The sequence below is a fragment of the Anoplopoma fimbria genome, chromosome 9, assembly GCF_027596085.1.
Source record: "Anoplopoma fimbria isolate UVic2021 breed Golden Eagle Sablefish chromosome 9, Afim_UVic_2022, whole genome shotgun sequence".
Lineage (NCBI taxonomy): Eukaryota > Metazoa > Chordata > Actinopteri > Perciformes > Anoplopomatidae > Anoplopoma > Anoplopoma fimbria.
The window spans coordinates 1,786,628-1,806,271 of record NC_072457.1 but is presented as its reverse complement, the minus strand read 5'-3'; the positions used below and the strand labels follow the sequence as shown (position 1 = coordinate 1,806,271).

Genomic DNA, 19,644 nt, shown 5'->3' with positions numbered 1-19,644 from the left:
ACGGCATTTTATCCCACCTCAGTTTTAATTCTGCTTAGACGCACTTGTTGGAGCAAGAGCACGCTGAGGCATAAGCACATATGCTCGCATGCTCCCACATATGCAAAGTCATCTGCAAGCAACGCGGGGCTAGTAGAGATGTGGCCTAATGCTACAAAGCTCACACACAAACACACACCGCCAACACAAACGGCCCTCGTTTGACAGATGGCACCTGCCAAGATGCCAAAACACAGCCCTGGGGCACCGGCTTCCCCTTAAGTGGCTATCAGCACGCAGGGAGTCGGGTGGAGTGAGCGAGTGGATGACTGAGTGAGCTTTCCTTTCGTGTTGCTTTCAGGGGGCTTCTCTCTACTACCAGTGATGCATTTGGGAGGCTGGGAGAAAACGTAATAACACAGAGAAACACAACTCTGGGGCCCGGAGACAATAATGGAGAGAAGAAGAGGAGGAAAGAGAAATGGTTTGGAGGAAACACACAGAGTCATCACTTCAACAAGCCTTCACATTTGTGAAGCAGGAAGTCGCTGTTCTTCCACATTATCAGGATCAACGCTTACATTTGATTTTGCTCGGAGACTCTTCTATCCACACTTGGTGTCTCTTCTTTTTCAGTGCCGAACAAACACAGTCGGCAGAAACAGAATCAAATATCTAAAGTTCTAACGCATCCAGTGAGATGCTTCGCGCTTCGATGCACATTTTTGGTTCAGAGATCTGTCAATCAGTGTGTAGCCCCGCCCTAAAGCATCCCCTGCTTTATGGTCTGTTTGACTCTAAATGGAGCATCATTTACTAAATGAACATCATGCTGTATTGAAGAAGACTTGAAACTAGAGATTGAGACCATAAACTCATGTTTACAATGTTTACTGAGGGAATAAATCAAGAGAGAAGTAGAGTCATTTTCTCATAGACTTCTATACAACCAGAGGAGTCGCCCCCTGGTGGACAGTAGACAGAATGCCAGTTTTAAGACATGAAGTATTGGTTGCCCCTGTCAAAAACTCAACTAACCTGCTTCATCAGGACTATGTGGGTGTGGTTTGATTGACAGCAGTCTAACCCCGCTAACGTCTGACAGTCCACTCACTTGTTCTGAGGGGAGAACATGTAGACGGACCACTGCTCTCTGGATTCACACCAGTCCGGCTTGTACACCTCCATCATCTTCTGGACGCGGAAGCACATACTCTGGAGGAGAGAGAGAGAGAGAGAGACCAGAGATGAAAAGATGATTTAAAGGCTATAATATTATTGAATTTGTTTCTGGCAAGCTTGGAGATCTCATAAAGTGACTGCAAAGAGGTTGGATAAACCAATGATGATGCCTCAGAGATTAGGATTTATGTTTTGTTTAGTTTTTTAATATCATCTAGTCAATGAAGAATAACATATATAGCAATAGCACAGTACAGTATGGCTCCGCATCATCTTAAGAGGTGATGATTTGTCCGTTCTTACATAATCCGTCTCTTCGTCGAGGTCTGCTCGGTCCTTCTGTGCGTTGACTTGAGGGAAAACCTCTGCAATCAGCTGAGCGTGTGGACCCGGCGTCTTGCCGTTACAATCCCGGTGGTCCACTCCTGAACCCGACCCCCCAGTGATGGACCCCCCTGCCCCGGAACCACTCCTCCTCCCCGGGTCTGGTTGGACGGTGGGCAGGCCCGTTGGCGGCCCGCCCCCCCGGAGCAGCTCGGGGTGCTCCAGGGAAAGAGCCCGCCGATCCCTGCTGGCGGCAAAGTGTCTGGAGAGGATCAGCGGGGGAGGAGGCGGGTGGTGGGGGGGGGCAGAGCGTGGTGGGAGTGGGGCGGGTGGTGGGAGAGGAGGGACTCCTGCTCGGCGGCGTAGGTGTAGGAGTACGGGGAGCGGGTGCCGTGCACTCGGAGGCTGCCTCCCACCAGAGGAGCTCCACCAAACCCGTAGCTCCTCCGGCCCAGACTGTTGGAGCTGGACCTGCACGACATATTTAGCATTCTTTAACAAATATCCATAAGGAGGTAATCAATAGTTATTTTGCATACTACGAGTTCAGCCATGAAGCTAGCAAGAGCATAGAACAACAGGAAAGGTATTAAGGCTAATGAAATTGGTCGAGGAAAAGGTCGTGGTTTGGGTTGAAATAACTACAGAAGTGCCGTTACTGAAGTACTCAAGTTGCGTGACAAGTACGTGGAAAAGAGCATTCCTGCTACTGTAGATCAATTGTTCATCAATGAATAAATAAATTAGTATAAAAACAAACAAATGACATAAATGAAATCATTGCTGAGAGTAAATCTAATGGTCTACCTGCGGCTCCATGTGGACTGCGGGAGGAAAGGGCGCCCCCAGTTGTGGTAGTTGGGACTGCGGGCGTGACGCTAGAAACGACACACAGCAGTTCATGGTTATTATCATCAGTTTGCATCCGGTTAAAAAAACAAAACATATTTCCAAAAAGACCCAAGCAAAGGACAGTGAAGTCTACAACAATGGGTTAATATGACACAATATTTCAATCAAGGACGGTGAAACACTCGTGAAGCATCCCATCCCTCTTGACTTTTGACTCATTATGTTGCACAGAAACCCAACATTTCCCAGTGAAAGTGGGCTGTGTGTCAAAGTGCTTTGAAAGAACAAGTTGTTGTGAGACAGGTACTGTACATATGAATATAATGGTTTGTAAAAGTCCGCTAACGTACGTACTTCACAAAGTTACATAACAAAAGTACCGACTCAACGTTTTCCTCACACAACAGTTTGTATGATGTTTTGCAAGATTTTCTCTTCCTTTTTGTGGCGCGATTTCCTACGAAAGTCCAGCAGCACTTTTGCAAATTTCCCTACATCCTTTTCAAAATAAGATAACGTCATCACAGGAAACAACTTAGTTAGGTTTAGGAAACAAAATTACTTTGTCAGGTTGAGGAAAAGGTCGTGGTTTGGGTTGAAATAACTACAGAAGTGCCGTTACTGAAGTACTCAAGTTGCGTGACAAATAAATCAATGTTGACTTCTCGTTCATGGTCTTTTTCACCTGTGTAAAAGATCACTGGAACATTTAGCAACAGGGATAAGTGGAAAAGAGCATGCCTGAAGAACTGTAATGAGTAAAGACATTGGTATAAAACCAAACAAATGTCATAAACTGGGCTTTTCAATCCAGACTGCAGTGCACCCAGCAGGCTGTCATTTAGCTTAATATGCAAACCCCTGAGTGCCGGTTCCACCTAGAGGAACGTAACCGGTTCTGTTTATGTTTCCGCATGTCTAACCCTCTCCACATGATAGACCTAATGATGGGCTTTACCCTCGGAAACGTACACGCCGCCACTCAAAGCTCGGGCTTGATGCAGTTTTTCCAGATGCATCCGTCTCTATAGAAACGGCACCTCGGTCCATACAGGGCCGCACTGCGGATCACTCACGAGTGTGTCTGTGTGTATTACTGTCAAGACAATTTGTTCAGAACCACAGACCAGTCTTGGTAGTAGCGTTCTGTATATCTGGCTCTTTTCCTTCGCTGGAAAACGTGCTACAGCTGCAACTTCTTTAATGCAGAGATAATTTGATTCAATATCACCATTGACGTCCAGTGTATCTCCAGATACAGCGTATACATCTGCACCAATTCAATGTGTTACTGAACAAATAGTCTTTTTTTCCCCCAGTCACTGAATCCCATTTATTGTGTTATACGTTCTATTGATTTCTGTCTCGGTACACTTTTGCTGACACTGAACTCGAGCTGACTGCTCTGCTGAAAATAAATTCTAGGTTATTTGGTCATTAAAGATAAGAGAAGTGAAAAGGGAACATTTTGCAATCCTTACCCACTTTTTCTTTTTTCAAATATTGTTGTTTGGATTGATAACTACTGTTAACCTTTAAACAGGTTTTTAAATATTTCTTACCCATATTAGGTCACAAATGAGTCCCTATATCTGTTTAAATGCATGTGCTTTAAGTCTCAAAAAAACAAAAGAATATAATTTTAGGAAATTCAGTGATGATCGTTTTCATATCAGTTTTCCTTTTTTTATTGTAGTTTATTTCATTTAATTTTATGGTGCTAAAAAAGGAGATTTTTAACTTCAACTTCCATTTCTCTATGCATCTTTATCTAGATTTCATAAGTCACATGGACAAAGCAGCCCCCCCCCCCCATTAGACTGATGCAATTTTGATTGTGCCGCAACACAACAGAGCGATGCATCACTCGCCCCGAGTTTCATCCAATTTGTCCAATCAACAACGTCTGATGTGCTGCATGAAAAAAAAAAAAAAACGCCGACAGACAGACGGAACGGATTCATAAGTGGAAGTGTGATTTCATCAAACGCTATCAGAGCTTCAGATAAAACTGAAGGAAAACTTCATCAAACAACTTTCCTCACTTGTTTATTATTTCTGTACTTTTGCTCCGAGTGATGTAACCGGTGGCTTTCCGATATAAATTAACCGCGAGAGAAGAGGAGGAGGCTTCACGGAGAAGTGGATTTTCCACACCCACAGCGTTTAACCTCATGACCTCTGGAGGGGAGAAACTACAGCTCATCATTGCTCTGCTCTTCACTCCCCTCCATCTTCCTGTCATCTGTCTTTCCTCCTCTCTGATTCTCCCTGTTCTTCTTCAGTTTTTTGTTTTTTTTCCGGCTCTACTCCTCTCACTTTCTCTGCCGTTGAATAGAAGAGGGGGGGAACAGTCAATTAATACGAGTTGCCATGGCAACTGGATGCTGAGCCAATACCTAGAGGAATTGTTTCAGTTTCTCTTTCTCTCTCTCCTGAGGTTCTGGTTCAGTAGAATCGACGCATTGGGCATTTCCACTGTGTTTGTGTGTTTTTACAATCTGCTTTATAAGCACATACAGGCTCCTGTATTCGGTTCTATGTTGATGACATGGTGCAGAAATGATCTTATCTTTCTAAGGAGGACTGCGCAATAATATGTAGATATATAACAAATGAAAGTGCAAGTTCCATCACTTCCTTCTATGCTTCCTTCTAGCCTCAAAGGTAATCTCCATTTAGCGTTTAATTTAGACTAATTTCATGTGTTGGGACAGCATGGTCCCAAAATCTGTTCTTGTGGTACTTTCATTGATGCTAATATTGATTTTTTTAAAGCATACTGTAGATTTTTTTGAGTGACCACTGTGTTTTTCTGCAAAAACAGGCAGCAATTGCTATAATATTATCAGCAGAAAGTTAGGTAATCCATGACTGTAACATTTTGTTATTTATTTACATGTATTAATTCCTACGTATTCTACTTAGAAAATGAGACCGTCCACAACTTTCTCATTCCCCATAAGAATTTGTGGACTGATTTCAATGTTAAGGAGTCGTACAACAGTTTTAGCGGGAAAATCCAGAAGGGCTCCAGAGTGGCACGTCAACAGTGTGTAGCTAACGTAGCTAAATACCGCCCGGAGTGGATAATATAAGCTAATTCATCCAAACTGCTCGGGCTGATCCAGCTGGTTAATTGGCTAGCTTGCTGTTGCAAATGACTATATCGGCTAACGTTTTGTTAGCAACCAACACCAGATCCACGCAACGTGCCTAAGTTACAGCTAGCTCGCCCGCTAGTGTTGTATTCACACCAAACACGAAGCAAATTTTCCATGCAACGAGATTACATACAAAGTCAATGCATAGACGCCAGAAGATGTGGGTAGGCATGGAAAATATTTTTTACGAATAACTTGAATATGTGATATTTGCCCCATTAGTGTATTTGTATGATCCATTATACTAACTGTGTCATTACAAATAATGTTGATTTGAGCAAACAATAACTGATCTAACGGTAGAAAAGCAAAAGTGTATAGCTCACAATTACTTTCTTCTAGCCTAGGCAGGGCTGGCCTAACAAGCTAACTGTTAAAGTTAAGCTAGTGTTAGCCAGTTACCTTTAACTAGCTGTAGCGTTAAATTAATAATAGTGGCATGGAGCCAAGGGTCAACATAAAATATAGGATTATTAAAGATCGCCATTCTGAAAACAATTCATGATTGTTATGTAATGTCACTGTTTTGGCCGATTTCGCTCGTTCTTTGAAGCGCAAGAGCAAATTAGGCTGCCTTCTGCTTTTCCTGAAACAGCAAACAGTGTCATTAATAAAGAAAATCTTTCAAAAAAATTCCCTTAAATGCTAGAGCTGCTGTTGAGGTGATCAAATGCAAACAGGAAGCTTTCATGTCTGAGATATCAGTCCAACATTACAAGTAGACTTCTTGTGCTGGCTTTTGTTTGTCTGGTTCTGGGTTTGATATTTTGGCAAACACATCGCATATTTAATGCAACTTAATATAAAATACAATATAAGTAAACATTCCGTCCATCCTACGCAATTTTAATCTGTGCAAATAGATTTTCATACCATTCTTAAAATGAACATTTTGTAGAAAGGAACCAATGTATCTCTCTTTAGAGCTGATGATTCATAAAGCTCTGATTAAAATGTTTGGCAGTGACTCAGAGTATACGTGACTTCAGTACGGTGTGTGTCGGTGGATGGGAGTGTGTACCAGAGAGAGGGAGCGTCTCTCCAGGCTGCTCTTTCCCAGGCTCATCACGCTGCTCTTCCTGGACTCCGTGGTGAAGCTCCGTCTGTCCGAGGAGTAGGAACTCCTGGGCCCCGAGAGGGGCCCCGAGAGGGCCCCCAGCTCCAGGTGGCCGTTGGGGGTCAGCGTGCATATCCTTGGGTCTGGAGGTAGTCGAACAGAAAATAGAGTAGGTGAAATAGTGCTTTTGTTGTTTATGTTCGGCCATCCATCTACACAACTTTCCATTATGATGTCTCAGGATTTTTTGCTCAACTTTCTATCTTTATCTCACCTATTGAATTCCTACATTTTCCAGAATGACATTTGACAACTGGAGGTCAAATGTCAGGCTTACTGAGGTTTGGATTAAACTCTAAACCTCTACTGCTACTGTTTTGGTTTCGTTTGTCATGTGTTTTGTTGGGCTACAAATGGGCTACAACTGAATTTTGCTGTGAATCCCTGTGTTGCATGGTGACAATACTGTCAATGATCCTTGAATCCTTGACATACATTCTGTGAATATCCACTGACGACTTATTTAAAGTGATTATTTCTATATTAGTTGCTCTCACATGGAAACTAAGGTCTGGTTCAGTCTTCATGAAGACTTGATAGAAGAACTGAACCTGGTCCAGGTGGGTTTCTTTTATAATGTGTACTTATAAATGTAATGTTCCTGCTGTACGACATGACAGGTTGTGAGTTTTAAAAAAACGCTTTAAATTCTGGGTTTTTTATGCTCCTATTAGTGGAAAAAAAGTGAAGAAATCTAAAAAAGGGAGCTTTTTCTGACATACTTAAGTTTTCTCAATTCTACTTAATTTCTCAAGAGATAAAATGCCTTGAAATGGTTTCGATGACAACATCACTTAGCTGAAGTTACAGAGAGAAAAAGTATAATATGACTGTTGGCTCACTTCTTAAGCCTCTTAAATGAAGAGCGAGGGAGAGAATAAAAAACTCACTGCCCACACACAAACAGAAGCAAGAGGTAAAAGCTGTGTGTTAAGTGGACAGACATTAAAACACCTGCTTGTATTTCCATCCATACGACGACAGACTGCAGGGTTTCATCCTCTGCTTATTTACTGCACTGCAGAGATCTCATCTCTCTGCAGCATTAGCCCACTCACACTGTTCATGAGTCGCTCTCTGAACTCCTGTTTAATCCTCTCTGAACTGCTCTGCATGGCTGGAACCGGTTCATCTAAGCTCTGGATAAAGATAGAGCTCATTCATAGTTTTTTTTTTTGTAAGCCTTTGGCACATAGTTCTGTCTTACTTTTGGTATTTTGGGTTGAGCACATGAATAAGTCCTCAGTGGAAAACAAAAGACTACTGGCTTTAATGTGAGATGGAAGCAGATTGTTGTTCAGATTTGACTTGAACGGGAAAATCTGTGAGTTCAATTTTGGTATTTTCCAACTTCCTGAAACCGTTGATTTGCTTTTAATATCTTCAAACCACCATTTTAGACTAATAATCAGGAGCCTATACATGTTCATTTTTTGCCAATTGTGCTGTACAATTAGACAAAGTTGAAACTGCTTGTCACCTCTTGGACAAATTGTCTTCATATATGTTTACATTCTATGTATGATTTAGTTTTAGTCGTTCTCATTGAGAGAGGGTTACTTTCTCTGTTGCTCTTCTTGAGGTTTCTTCCATTTTCTTTTCAAAAGTTTATTTTTCTTTGGGAAAGAGTGCTTCCTTATTTGAATCACGGGTAAAACTGAGAGTGTGAGGGTGTTAGTAAAAACCTAAAGCTACAACGCTAGTAGATTTATTAAATCTTAAAAGTTCAATGCTTATTCACGAAATTTCCGTCTTTATTCTCAAAATGGTATGTCAACTTTATTCTCAATATTTGTTCTTTAATCTCAACATTTTAACTTTATTCTGAATACTTCTTCCTTATTCTCAACACTGCAATTTAAAACTTAAATTTTTTAATGTATTCGCAAGTGAAAAAAAGATAGTTTTTTTAATCTGCCTGGCACTAATACTGAAAATTCAACCTTATTATCAACATTTTGACTTTATACTGAAAATGCAAAATTTTGAAGAAAAAAAAAAGAAATTGTCCTCCTCCCTTTTTAGCCTGGCACTCATAATCTTCCATAGAACATGCCACCATCTCACCAGACAACTTTATGGAGTCGTGTTTCTCGCTCTCGTCAAAGGAGGAGTGGTCGTCATCTGAATAGGAGCGATTGGCATCACCCTGGAGACAAAAAAGGGGGGTGAGGGAGACGGATGGGGGGAGAATAGATAAAATAAGATACAGAGTATTTCACAGATTATATTTGAATCTGGACCTCCTGCTCTCTCTGACCAACATGTCTGAGGTTATCAGGTTGTGAAAACCCTCAAATTATTAACACACTACTCTAACAGACCCACAGGTTTGGTTATGTCCAACGGGAATTCCCTTCATGATGGGAAAATGTGGAGTAAATTGTTTCAATACTCCCTTGTGAGCAGCTAGTAGACACAGTGTGGATGAGCAGAAGAATGGAAGGCAGACAGACAGCAGAAGACTGATGGCTGTATTTTGTTGTGACATTTCTAAAAGATCAATCCAAAGCTTCGTGATTTGTGTCGATGTTCCCCCTCAAACTCAAATGTGCCGTGAATATGGAAATGCTGTGATCCGTGTATGAACAATAATCAGCTGGGTTTCTCAGCCGCAGCGCCATTTTTCCAATAATACATCTGTCAGTTTGACTGTGAAGGCAGATTGACATCAATCGTTTCCCAGTGTTTTCCGCTGAGATGGAAGGCTTCACAAATCACATTGTCGTGTTTAATACACCATTAGGGTGTTTTGACTGCTAAGACAGCCTCAGATAAATATCATAATTGTAACAAATACTGTAATTATCATTTCTACAGTGTAAACTTGATGTTATGCTGTGTAAAATCTGTGTTGGCTCAGTTTTTACCCTCTACACAGAATGTACAGGATTACAGTCAATATATATAAATATGAAAAAATCATTCTACATGACTAGTGGCTTAGTCTATAATCATTTGCTGTAACTTAGTAAAGGATTCTCGACATAATGACTTAAGTTTCAAAACTTCAACTATATTCTAAACATTTCCACTTTATTCTCAAAATGCAAGAAAAAACATCCCTTTGATTCTGTTTTTTCTTATGCCTGGCACTTAAAATAAAATTATCGTCAATATTTTTTCTGTATTTCTTTTTTCTCGAAATGCCATAAAAAAACGAAAAAAAACCTTCATCCTCTCCTTTTTCAGTAACTATATGCATGTCAATCTGCTCAGTTCTGTGATTATGAAGTTCGGTCGGGAAAAGTTGCCAGCTGTGAAGGTCACTGCCAAAGGTCAAAGTCTAGGCTTTGAGAAACGCAGACAGATGGATGGACGCCAGCTGTCCATAGAGGAGGACGTCATGCAGAGGGTGCATTCAGACATGCTAAACATAGAAGAGCTGCCAAAGTTTGAACGTTTCTGTAAATCAGTTTACAGCCACACTTTGGTTAATGACAATTTCCCCCAAAATTAGAAACTTGGCACATGTCTGGAGTGAATTATTGAGTAACTCTGAAAGTAAGAGCTTGTTGATTTCCTCCAATTCCTCGGTTGCTGTTAGAGGGCAAAACATGCCGGTTATAATTTGAAATATGTCACCTTATCCCGCTGCAGGTTGAACCAAATTAGCATTTTCCAAAGGTTAGTAATGAATAAGATTAACAGACCTGGCCTGGGCACCTCAATCATCAACGACTTCAAATTCAAACATATATTATGAAAACAAGCTTACATACGGCGGTTTGAAGCCGTGAGAAGATCGTTTACCTCTGCCTGAAAGCCTTCAACCAAGATGGCGACCAGCAGGTTGAAGAGGACGTAGTTTCCGAAGGTCATGAGGGCCACGAAGTAAAGAGCAGCTAGTGGTGAAGTGGCTGCCATGCCGTTGTACAAGACCGCATTCCAGTCCTCCTGGGTCAGAATCTGAGAAAAATACATATAGAAACACATCTAGTACCCAAGTACCACTTCAACAATTTCATTAAATATTGATACAAATACAACATATGGCCGTTTACAGAAGGAGTTCCATAGAATCGTAGTATTCTTCAATATTTTTTTGTACATAGATTATTAGAAATTGTTGTATAGGCATTCAAATATGTCTGAAGATGAGAATAACAGGGGACATAGAAATTTGATGTACAACCAATATGCAAAAGTTCACATCGTTAGCGTTTTAGGTGGTCCGATCTACAGGTTAAAAGGGTCTAAAGAGATTTCTGCAAAGAAGAATCCAATCTTGAAGTTACAACAAGGAAGGTTATGAACCAGAGTAAATGTAATACTGGTGCCACCAATGACCTCCATAAGCAAACAAGACCATCAACGAGAAGATTGGATATTTCTTAAAGTCCTTGAGTTGGTTTCCTTGCGGCAACAGAAACTCAAATTTCAGTTCAGAGTCCAGCAGTGGTTCGTCTGTGGCTGCAGGACCTGAAGATTCCTGGAGAACCAGGACTAAGCGGGGCAGACTGCCAGATCCTGCTGAAGTAAAACGAGAGGTTCTCGAAAGGGAGTCTGGCACGAAGGCGGTGATGCTCATGTAAACACTACTTCTTTTATCCACAGGGGCCGCCAAAATCAACAGAAAAAGAAAGTTCCTTCTAGTGACTTTAAGAAATATGTGCAAGTCATCTGCATATATAGAGATTTGGTCATAAGTCGAGTAGATACGCAAAGATATTTGCAGTGTGTTTGTGTGCATTCTCATCCAAACAGTGCCGTGTTGATTACCTGGAAGACAGTGACGATGGCCCAGAGCAGCGAGTCAAAGTTCTTCCTGTCTGGTACTGTGTCGCCGGTCTCTGTCTTGAGGCTGAACTTACAGCCAAAGATATGCATCCCCAAGATACTGCAACACAACAGCAGAGACACCGATGACGTTAACATAGTGTATACACTGAAAACGCATCATGTTCTATATCTAACTGATAGTTCTTTTTTAAGCATGATTAATATGAAAAGCATTTTTTAGAATCGAGTTTGAGGCTTTTCTTTGTCTCAGCTGGTTCTGAATTATAGAAATTCTGCCGTTTATACGCAGCCTTGTGCTTGTTTTTGTACCCCGGCTCAAACCAAACACTTGGCTTGGATAACAAAAATGGCTGAACCCTAAAGCCAGATTAATGAGATACCATTTACTCCAATGGCCCTGTTGTCACTGTTAAGTACCACAATACACATTTAAAAAACAATGTAAGGGTTATTTTAATGTGCAGTTAATTGCACACATTTATAGATATAGATAACAATTCCTTGCAGGGAATCCAAGAGCCTTTGCATTATGACAATAAATTATCCTTGAAATCTATCTGGGATGTGACATTTTAGGAGGTACTTACACAAACCACCTTAAAAGTGACACAAACACACAGAATACCACCCTGGCATAACAGTTCCTTTGTATATAAGTAAATCATAATAAGTGCTTGTTCATGCAACTTGACCCTGTGTGTACTGTATATGTAAGCGTCTGAACTGGCTCAAGTGGAAAATTAAGCTGAAAATGAGGCAAACAAAGGACAGCATGTAATTGAACCTTCTAGGCCCTCAGAGTGCGGCTGTGTCGGAGCTTCAGCATTTTAGAAATGTCTGCTTGTTATGTTGCTCCGGTCCTTCAAGTGTCTGCTTGTTAAATTATAACCAGATCTTCAAGTGTCTGCTCGTTATATTTCACCCAGGGTTAATAGCTGCAGCAGAACACTGTGACCTTCTGCTCTTCAATGGCAGCTTGTTAAGCAGGTGAGCAGGACTTAAAAAAAATAAATAAATAAAAGAGATAGGAGGCAGCACATACAAACACACAATTAACCATCTCCCTGAAGAAATAACTCCAATAACAGGCCCCTGAGCACTGACGTCCAAAAATGCAATAGCACATCTCCTACATTGAGTAAAACACTGAATGTATAGTTGTTTAGCCGTTTAGTTTCTCTTTGGGGTCTTTTTGTAGATATGCTGTGGATGTTTTGCCCCTTGTGTTATGTCTCTTTGTAGTCATTTTGAGTATCTTTGTGTTCATTTTGTGTCTCTCTGTGGTTGTTTTGAGTCTCTTTGTGGTCATTCGTGTCTCTTTGTGGTCTTTTTGTGTGTCTTTGTGGTCATCTAGTGTCTCTTTGTAGTTGCTTTGTGTGTCTTTGTGGTCATTTTGTGTCTCTTTGTGGTTATTTTGAGTCTCTGTGGTTATTTTGTCCCTTTTCATAATCGTTCTGAGTCTCTTATTGTCTCTTTGCAGCTGTTTTTATCCCTTTCTAGCTTATGTTTCTTTGTGGTCATTTTGCATCCCTTCCTGATCGGTACGTGTTTCTTCTAGTTACATTTTCCAGTTGTAGGTGACCCTGGCATTTTGGGTCATACATAGAGAGACAAAGATATCCCTATACAACACATAAGGTGTATCACCTTACCTGAAGATGAAGATGAAGAGCATGAGCAGCATGCAGAAGGTGGCCACGTTGTCCATGGTCTTCATGAGGACCACCAGCTGTCTCCTCAAAGCTGGCATGAACCTGACCAGCTTCAGCACCCTGAGCAGTCTGAAGGTCCTCAGCACCGACAAACCGCCGTCGGACTGCCCGACGATCTCGCAGACGCTGAGAAGAGAAACAAGGAACACGAAGACAAAGAGGTTATCATCAAACTCTCAATGTTTAATATGAAATGCTGATTTCATTTTGAATTTGAGTTTATTGTTTGCAGTACCATCGATTATCATTATAAACGGTCATATAGATGTTTGAAAATCATTGGTGTAAATGTTAATCATTAGATTCTTTAACCGTAAAACCTAAAAGGCAATCATCATTACACAAACTCATATCTAAAGTTCATAAGGTGTTTCAGGAAGCGTTGCCACGGTGATTTGAGCTGAATTCATCCTTGGGAAACATAAGGAATAATTGGTTTATCCCATCTTATAGTGATATATGTGTCCACCTAAGAGGTAACTTAAGTAATCATACGGATGTCCAGTCAGTGCTGATGGTAAATGTAGTCCATTAAAGCCGGCAGTGCCTACATATACCAGGATGCATTTCGTGCAAGCTGTCTAATGTTGCCTCTATGCCCCCCTCGACACCTCGGACACTTTTGTTGGTCTTTAAGGACTGCAGCATGTGTTTGTGCACAAACACAAACTGCAATCTGTAGAGTGTACATTCACTTTCTTCACTGCTACATTCAAACCTTGAGGTCAAGTTAACCAAATATTTTCCATCATTGAAGGAATTCTCTCTACGATGACAGAAACATCTGAAGGCTTTTCATCATTTTGAAGGACTGGTAGCCTCACTGAGGTCACTGAGCAGTGCCATTGCAGCTTCACAACTGGTGCAAAAGGAAAGAGTGATGCGCTATTTACCCCGTTGAAGAGAGTACTTGGTGGATTTTCTCTTCATTACCAATTAAATAAACAATCTTTAATTATTTAAATAAACACAAAAACAGACACATACATAAACAGTACCACAGGCTCTGTGCTGTGTGTGCCTCTGTCTCAGTCCTCAGTCCAAATTTCCAATTGAAAAAGTCAAAAATAGGTTTTCAGATCATCAGATCGGTCTGATCCACTTTGTTTGTTCCACATGTACAGAGCTGTGTATGAAAACTTTTTTTCATTGTGCACACAGAACGGACAGTTAGCGGACCGTGAAGAGATAGAGGCTACGCTGAATTTGAAAGAAAGTGTATTGGATTAGAATCACAGCCTCCACCTTAAATACGCCTGTAGACTATGTATTTTGATAATAAAAAAATAAAATAATTAACTGTAGGCTAATATTAGATTATAACACTGTCTGTCAAAATGACGGCAATGAGAAAGTCTAACAAAATCAATGTTCACACCCTCCCTCTCTCTTCCGCTCTCTCTCGGTCAACCACATACTCCCTCCACCCACCCACACACAGACACACTACAGTACTGGCCCTTCTCCAGATGAGCTACCTCACTCTTATAACAACCATTCGGCATTTGCTCTCTGCCTCTCAGGTTATTGAAACTACCAAAAGTATTTTGGAAACGTTAACTCCTTCAATTAAAGGATTCAGTTCACGATACCAGCGAAGAGAAGAAGGAAATCCTGTTTTTCAGCAGCGTTTAGAGCTTTACGGCGGCAGCTGAAACTAGAAATTCAAGCCTGTAGTTGTTCCTTTTATCAGACTACGTCATTGTCACATCGAACAACACAGCTGGATGCAGGAAAGAACAACTTTTTCTGCAGCGGTGAACTTCTAGCGTTTGGGGTTAATAAAAAAATGCTGTTTGCTGCTGCAGAACAACCACAGAACGGATATCACAGATGCTCTAACTTTTCCTTTGAGTTCTGGTCGGCATTGATTATGAGCAAAGAACCATTCCCTTCTAACTTTAAATAAATGTGTCCTCTAATGGTGGAGCCCATCAACAGGCTCCTCTTAGCACATCAAAATAGCATCGGCTCTGAGACTGAATAGGGGCACTTTTTAAAGAGCAGCGCCGCATGAATAGCTGAGGACATTCAGATAGATGAAGAGAGGGAAATTGGCGACGGAGCGAGAGATGAGAAGACAGACGTAGATATGTTCAATAGACAAGCATCTTCTGTGACAGGCTGCACATTTGATCTTGTTTCGGTTTTAGCCGCTTTGATTTGTATTTGATCTCAGGGTTATAATGGGGATCACAGACAAAAGGAGCTCAGCCAGATGAATTAGAAAAAAAAACAAAAAAAAACAGCTAGAAGATCAAAGCATCAACCACTCACCTGAAGCTCCGGGGCGCATTCACCAAAACACAAAAATATAAACCCGTCTGCTGCTGTCTGATGCCGCGGCATCCAAATACATTCAGCTGGTTCATTTGAATCACGCAGAGTGCAGATGACAACTTGACAAAGCATGACATGAATAATTTAACAGCCTGGCAAAAAAAAGTATGCTTCCTGAATAACATTATTCAGTATTTCAGGAACATGTTCACGTATCCATACAGCGTGATTACCTTATGATGACAATGATTCCATCAAAGACGTTGTAGGGGTTCCTCAGGTAGCTGAAGGAGCCGAACGCAGTGAGCTTGAGGATCATCTCCAGGGAGAACATGCTGGTGAAGACGATGTTGCAGATCTCCAGAACATTGGTGAGCTCGTCCGGCTGACGGAGAACAGTGACGGGTAAAAAAGAAGAGAAAGAAGACAAGAAAGAGGGAAAGAAGAAGTTAAAGCAGGGAAAACATGCACTAAAAGTTAAAACGATGCATGAAAAAAAGTTTCCTTCTCTTGCATTCTGACAGGTGGTTTAGCAAAATACAAACTTTGGCACCAGGTGAGCAGCCACATTGTTTTTTGTACAGAGGTCATTTGAGCTTGTTGGGGTTAGCTCATTTAAATGCCAGTACCGATAGCTCTGGCAGCACTGTTGCCATCGCCGGCGCTGTTAGCACCGCTAGCATTGGTGAAGATAGCATGCTGACGGGGTTTTACGTTGTTTTGGGTAACAGATTCTCTCTCTGTTTTCGAAAAGGCACACTAGAGCTTTTGACGGCATGGAGCTCGATTGGCCCAGAGAGGAGGAGGAGAAAGGGAAGAAGAGGAAGGGGAAGAGAGGGAGGGAAAGGAAAGAAGAAAGTACAAAGGGAAGGAGAAGAAAGAATAGAAGAAGGACGAAGGAAAAGGAATAAGGAAAGGGAAGAAGAAGAAGAAGAAGAAGAAGAAGAAGAAGAAGAAGAAGAAGAAGAAGAAGAAGAAGAAGAAGAAGAAGAAGAAAGGAAAGGGAAGAAGAAGAAAAAGGAAAGGGAAGAAAAGGAAGAAGAAGAAAGGGAAGAAGAAAAGGTTACAAAGTGAAGCGTTGGAAGTTAAGTTTGACCTGTTGGTGGTCAAATGTCACACGATGTGTCACAAAAAGACCACGTTAAGCTTTACCGTTGACAATTACACAATATATGAGGAACTAAAAGGTGAAGGCAGAAAGATGAGAGAAGACATGAAATGGAAAAGAGAGAGGGAGATGAGGAGAAACAGGGTAATAGGAGAGGAAATTACAACACAAATGGGAAAAGAAAATGTGAGTGTGGACATCTGTGCCGTTCTTTTGCTCATTATCCCATAAACCTACAAATAACAAGCAGTCCTAGTCACACACACACACACACACACACACACACACACACACACACACACACACACACACACACACACACACACACACACACACACACACACACAGCAGACCAGCAACTGCATCTCTGGCGAAAGAAATGTGAATTTCTTGCTTTCTCTCCATCTATCTATCGTTTTTTTCTTTCATCAGCTTCCTCATCACTTTGTCTTGTTATCAGCCACTTTTACTCACCATGGATCGATTGCTCCAAATTGATTGGTGGAAAGGGCAAAGAGAAGGACAAAAGCTTCTTTTTTTCTCTTTCACACAACTGCACACACACACACACACACACACACACACACACACACACACACACACACACATGGATGGATGTTGCAGATGCTGCCATTAATATTGTTCAATAACTGCTTCAAACCTTGGAGAAAAACAAAACCTTAAAAGACTTCATTTTTACTCCCAACAATGGTCTGAGAAAGTATAATGAAATATTGTATATACGTTTGATTCCCTCTTTCTGTCGGGCTTTTACTCAATAAAGAGACCCACACACACACACACACACACACACACACACACACACACACACACACACACACACACACACACACAAAGGGCTAAATTTGGCCCAATCATGATTTCCAGCACATCACTATTCCACAGAGCTTCTCTGTAACTCGGGCGATGACGCCTCTGACATTTCACCGCCCTGGAATCAACAAGCGGTGTGTGTTTGTGCATTAACATGTCTATTTGTACCGCTGTGTGTACATTTATATGTGTGTGTGTGTGTGTGTGTGTGTGTGTGTGTGTGTGTGTGTGTGTGTGTGTGTGTCGGTACTAATGAGTGTTGAGCAGTGGGGAAACAAAATGGTTTAATGATGCGTGCCCACCAGTGTTGGTAATGATGTGACGGCTGGCCGCCGGTTGCAGACCAGCAGAACGGCGTCTGCAGCCTCTGGAGATCCGGTCTCATTACTGCAGACCCGGGGTCAGATCTAAAGACTTGCGTGTGTTCGCTGGTCAGCTGATGTATTGATTCAGAGAGTGGGGGGGGGGGGGGGTTACACTGAAGACAGTTTATTCAGGAGAGTGGATTTAACAAAATAAAAAACCTCGGTGAAACAAGACCTTAAAGTAAGCCAATGCTTTACTCTTTATACAATAACAACCATTAAATGTCTATAAGGAGTAATCTGTCTGATACCAAATCAGCATTAGCATGGTTTTTCTACCTATCTACCATTGTACCTTCCTACCTAACTACCTACCAACCTTCCTACCTAGCTACCTATTTATCTACCTACCTTCCATCCCACCTAGCTAGCTATCTACCTACCTATCTACCTACCTACCTACCTACCTACCTACCTACCTACCTACCTACCTACCTACCTACCTACCTACCTACCTACCTACCTACCTACCTACCTACTAGGTATCTACCTACCTATCTATCCTACCTTCCTACCATCCTACCTACCTTCCTTCCTACCTAACTACCTACCAACCTTCCTACCTAGCTACCTATTTATCTACCTACCTACCTTCCTACCTAACTACATACCTACCTTCATACCTAGCTACCTACCTTCCATCCCACCTAGCTAGCTATCTACCTACCTACCTACCTACCTACCTACCTACCTACCTACCTACCTAAGTATCTACCTACCCATCTACCTTACCTATCTACCTTCCTACCGTCCTACCTACCTACCTACATATCTACCTACCTACCTACCTTCCTTCCTACCTACCTACCTACCTACCTACCTACCTACCTACCTACCTACCTACCTACCTTCCTACCTACCTACCTACCTACCTACCTACCTACCTACCTACCTACCTTCCTACCTACCTACCTACCTACCTACCTACCTACCTACCTACCTTCCTACCTACCTAGCTACCTACCTTCCTACCTAGCTACCTACCTACCTACCATCCCACCTAGCTACCTACCTACCTACCTACCTACAACCATACATAGCTACCTACCTACCTACCTACCTACCTACCTACCTACCTACCTACCTACAACCATACATAGCTACCTACCTACCTAGCTACTACAAACCTACCTACCTACCTACAGACCTACCTACTGGTTTTTCTACCTACTTACCTGCCTGTCTACTTACCAGTTTACCTACCTACCTGATTACCTACCAGTTTACCTACCTACCTGATTACCTACCAGTTTACCTACCTGCCTGTCTATCTACCTGCCTGTCTACCTGTCTAACTACCTACCTGATTACCTACCTGTCCATCTACCTACTAAGTAAACAGAATCTTTCCCAACCTCATTTCACCTAAACTTCAAACTGAACCAAAGAGTTAGAAGATCAGAAAAAACACTCAGAATTGTTTTGTGTTAATGGGTCATTTTGGTAAAGGTAATAACGAACCTATGTTTGTTTGTTTAGAAATATGACCTTCCTGTGATGATCCCATTTGTGGACAAGCTCTGTCTTTTCTAGCCGTTTCACTAGTCCGATGCTTTTATCGTCTGATGAACAGCGAGTCCGACCCCCGTTAGTGGAACACCTTTCCCCCCCATCTCATGTACCATTTCCTCTGATAGAGAAGCCCGTGCTGTGGGTATTATGCATACATTTCAGTAATGTGGTAATGGAAATCATAACAAACCCAATGTTTTTGTGATTTACATTCATTAGTTTCCTGTGGAGGGTGAAAAATATATTCAATAAGAGTCTTTTTATGTTTTCTACAGCAACGTTAATGCTGATAGCCATCTCGTTAAGACTCGTCCCGCTGGCTATTGATTGTTCAGTAATCCTCAGGTAGGGTGGGAGGGTTGCATTTATTTATAACATACGCTATAGATTCAGGGTTTCTTTCAGAAGCTATTATTTTCTACTCTAAGACATCCAACTGTTTCCTGTGGATTCATTCATTATGCTCCAAAAC

The 19,644-nt window shown here is 41.6% G+C and overlaps 1 protein-coding gene across 1 annotated transcript in view; it reads right to left on the bottom strand.

The window, feature by feature from the left end:
• Positions 1-19,644, bottom strand: part of LOC129095295 (voltage-dependent T-type calcium channel subunit alpha-1I-like) — a 151,667-nt gene that overhangs the window by 53,433 nt on the left and 78,590 nt on the right. The window contains exons 10-19 of the mRNA XM_054603689.1: positions 15,587-15,738; positions 13,014-13,199; positions 11,341-11,458; positions 10,372-10,527; positions 8,686-8,767; positions 6,528-6,701; positions 2,293-2,362; positions 1,822-1,956; positions 1,465-1,777; positions 1,094-1,194 (exon numbers count right to left, since the gene is read on the bottom strand). Coding sequence (XP_054459664.1) covers positions 1,094-1,194; positions 1,465-1,777; positions 1,822-1,956; positions 2,293-2,362; positions 6,528-6,701; positions 8,686-8,767; positions 10,372-10,527; positions 11,341-11,458; positions 13,014-13,199; positions 15,587-15,738 — 1,487 coding nt within the window. The remainder of the gene's footprint in view (positions 1-1,093; positions 1,195-1,464; positions 1,778-1,821; positions 1,957-2,292; positions 2,363-6,527; positions 6,702-8,685; positions 8,768-10,371; positions 10,528-11,340; positions 11,459-13,013; positions 13,200-15,586; positions 15,739-19,644) is intronic.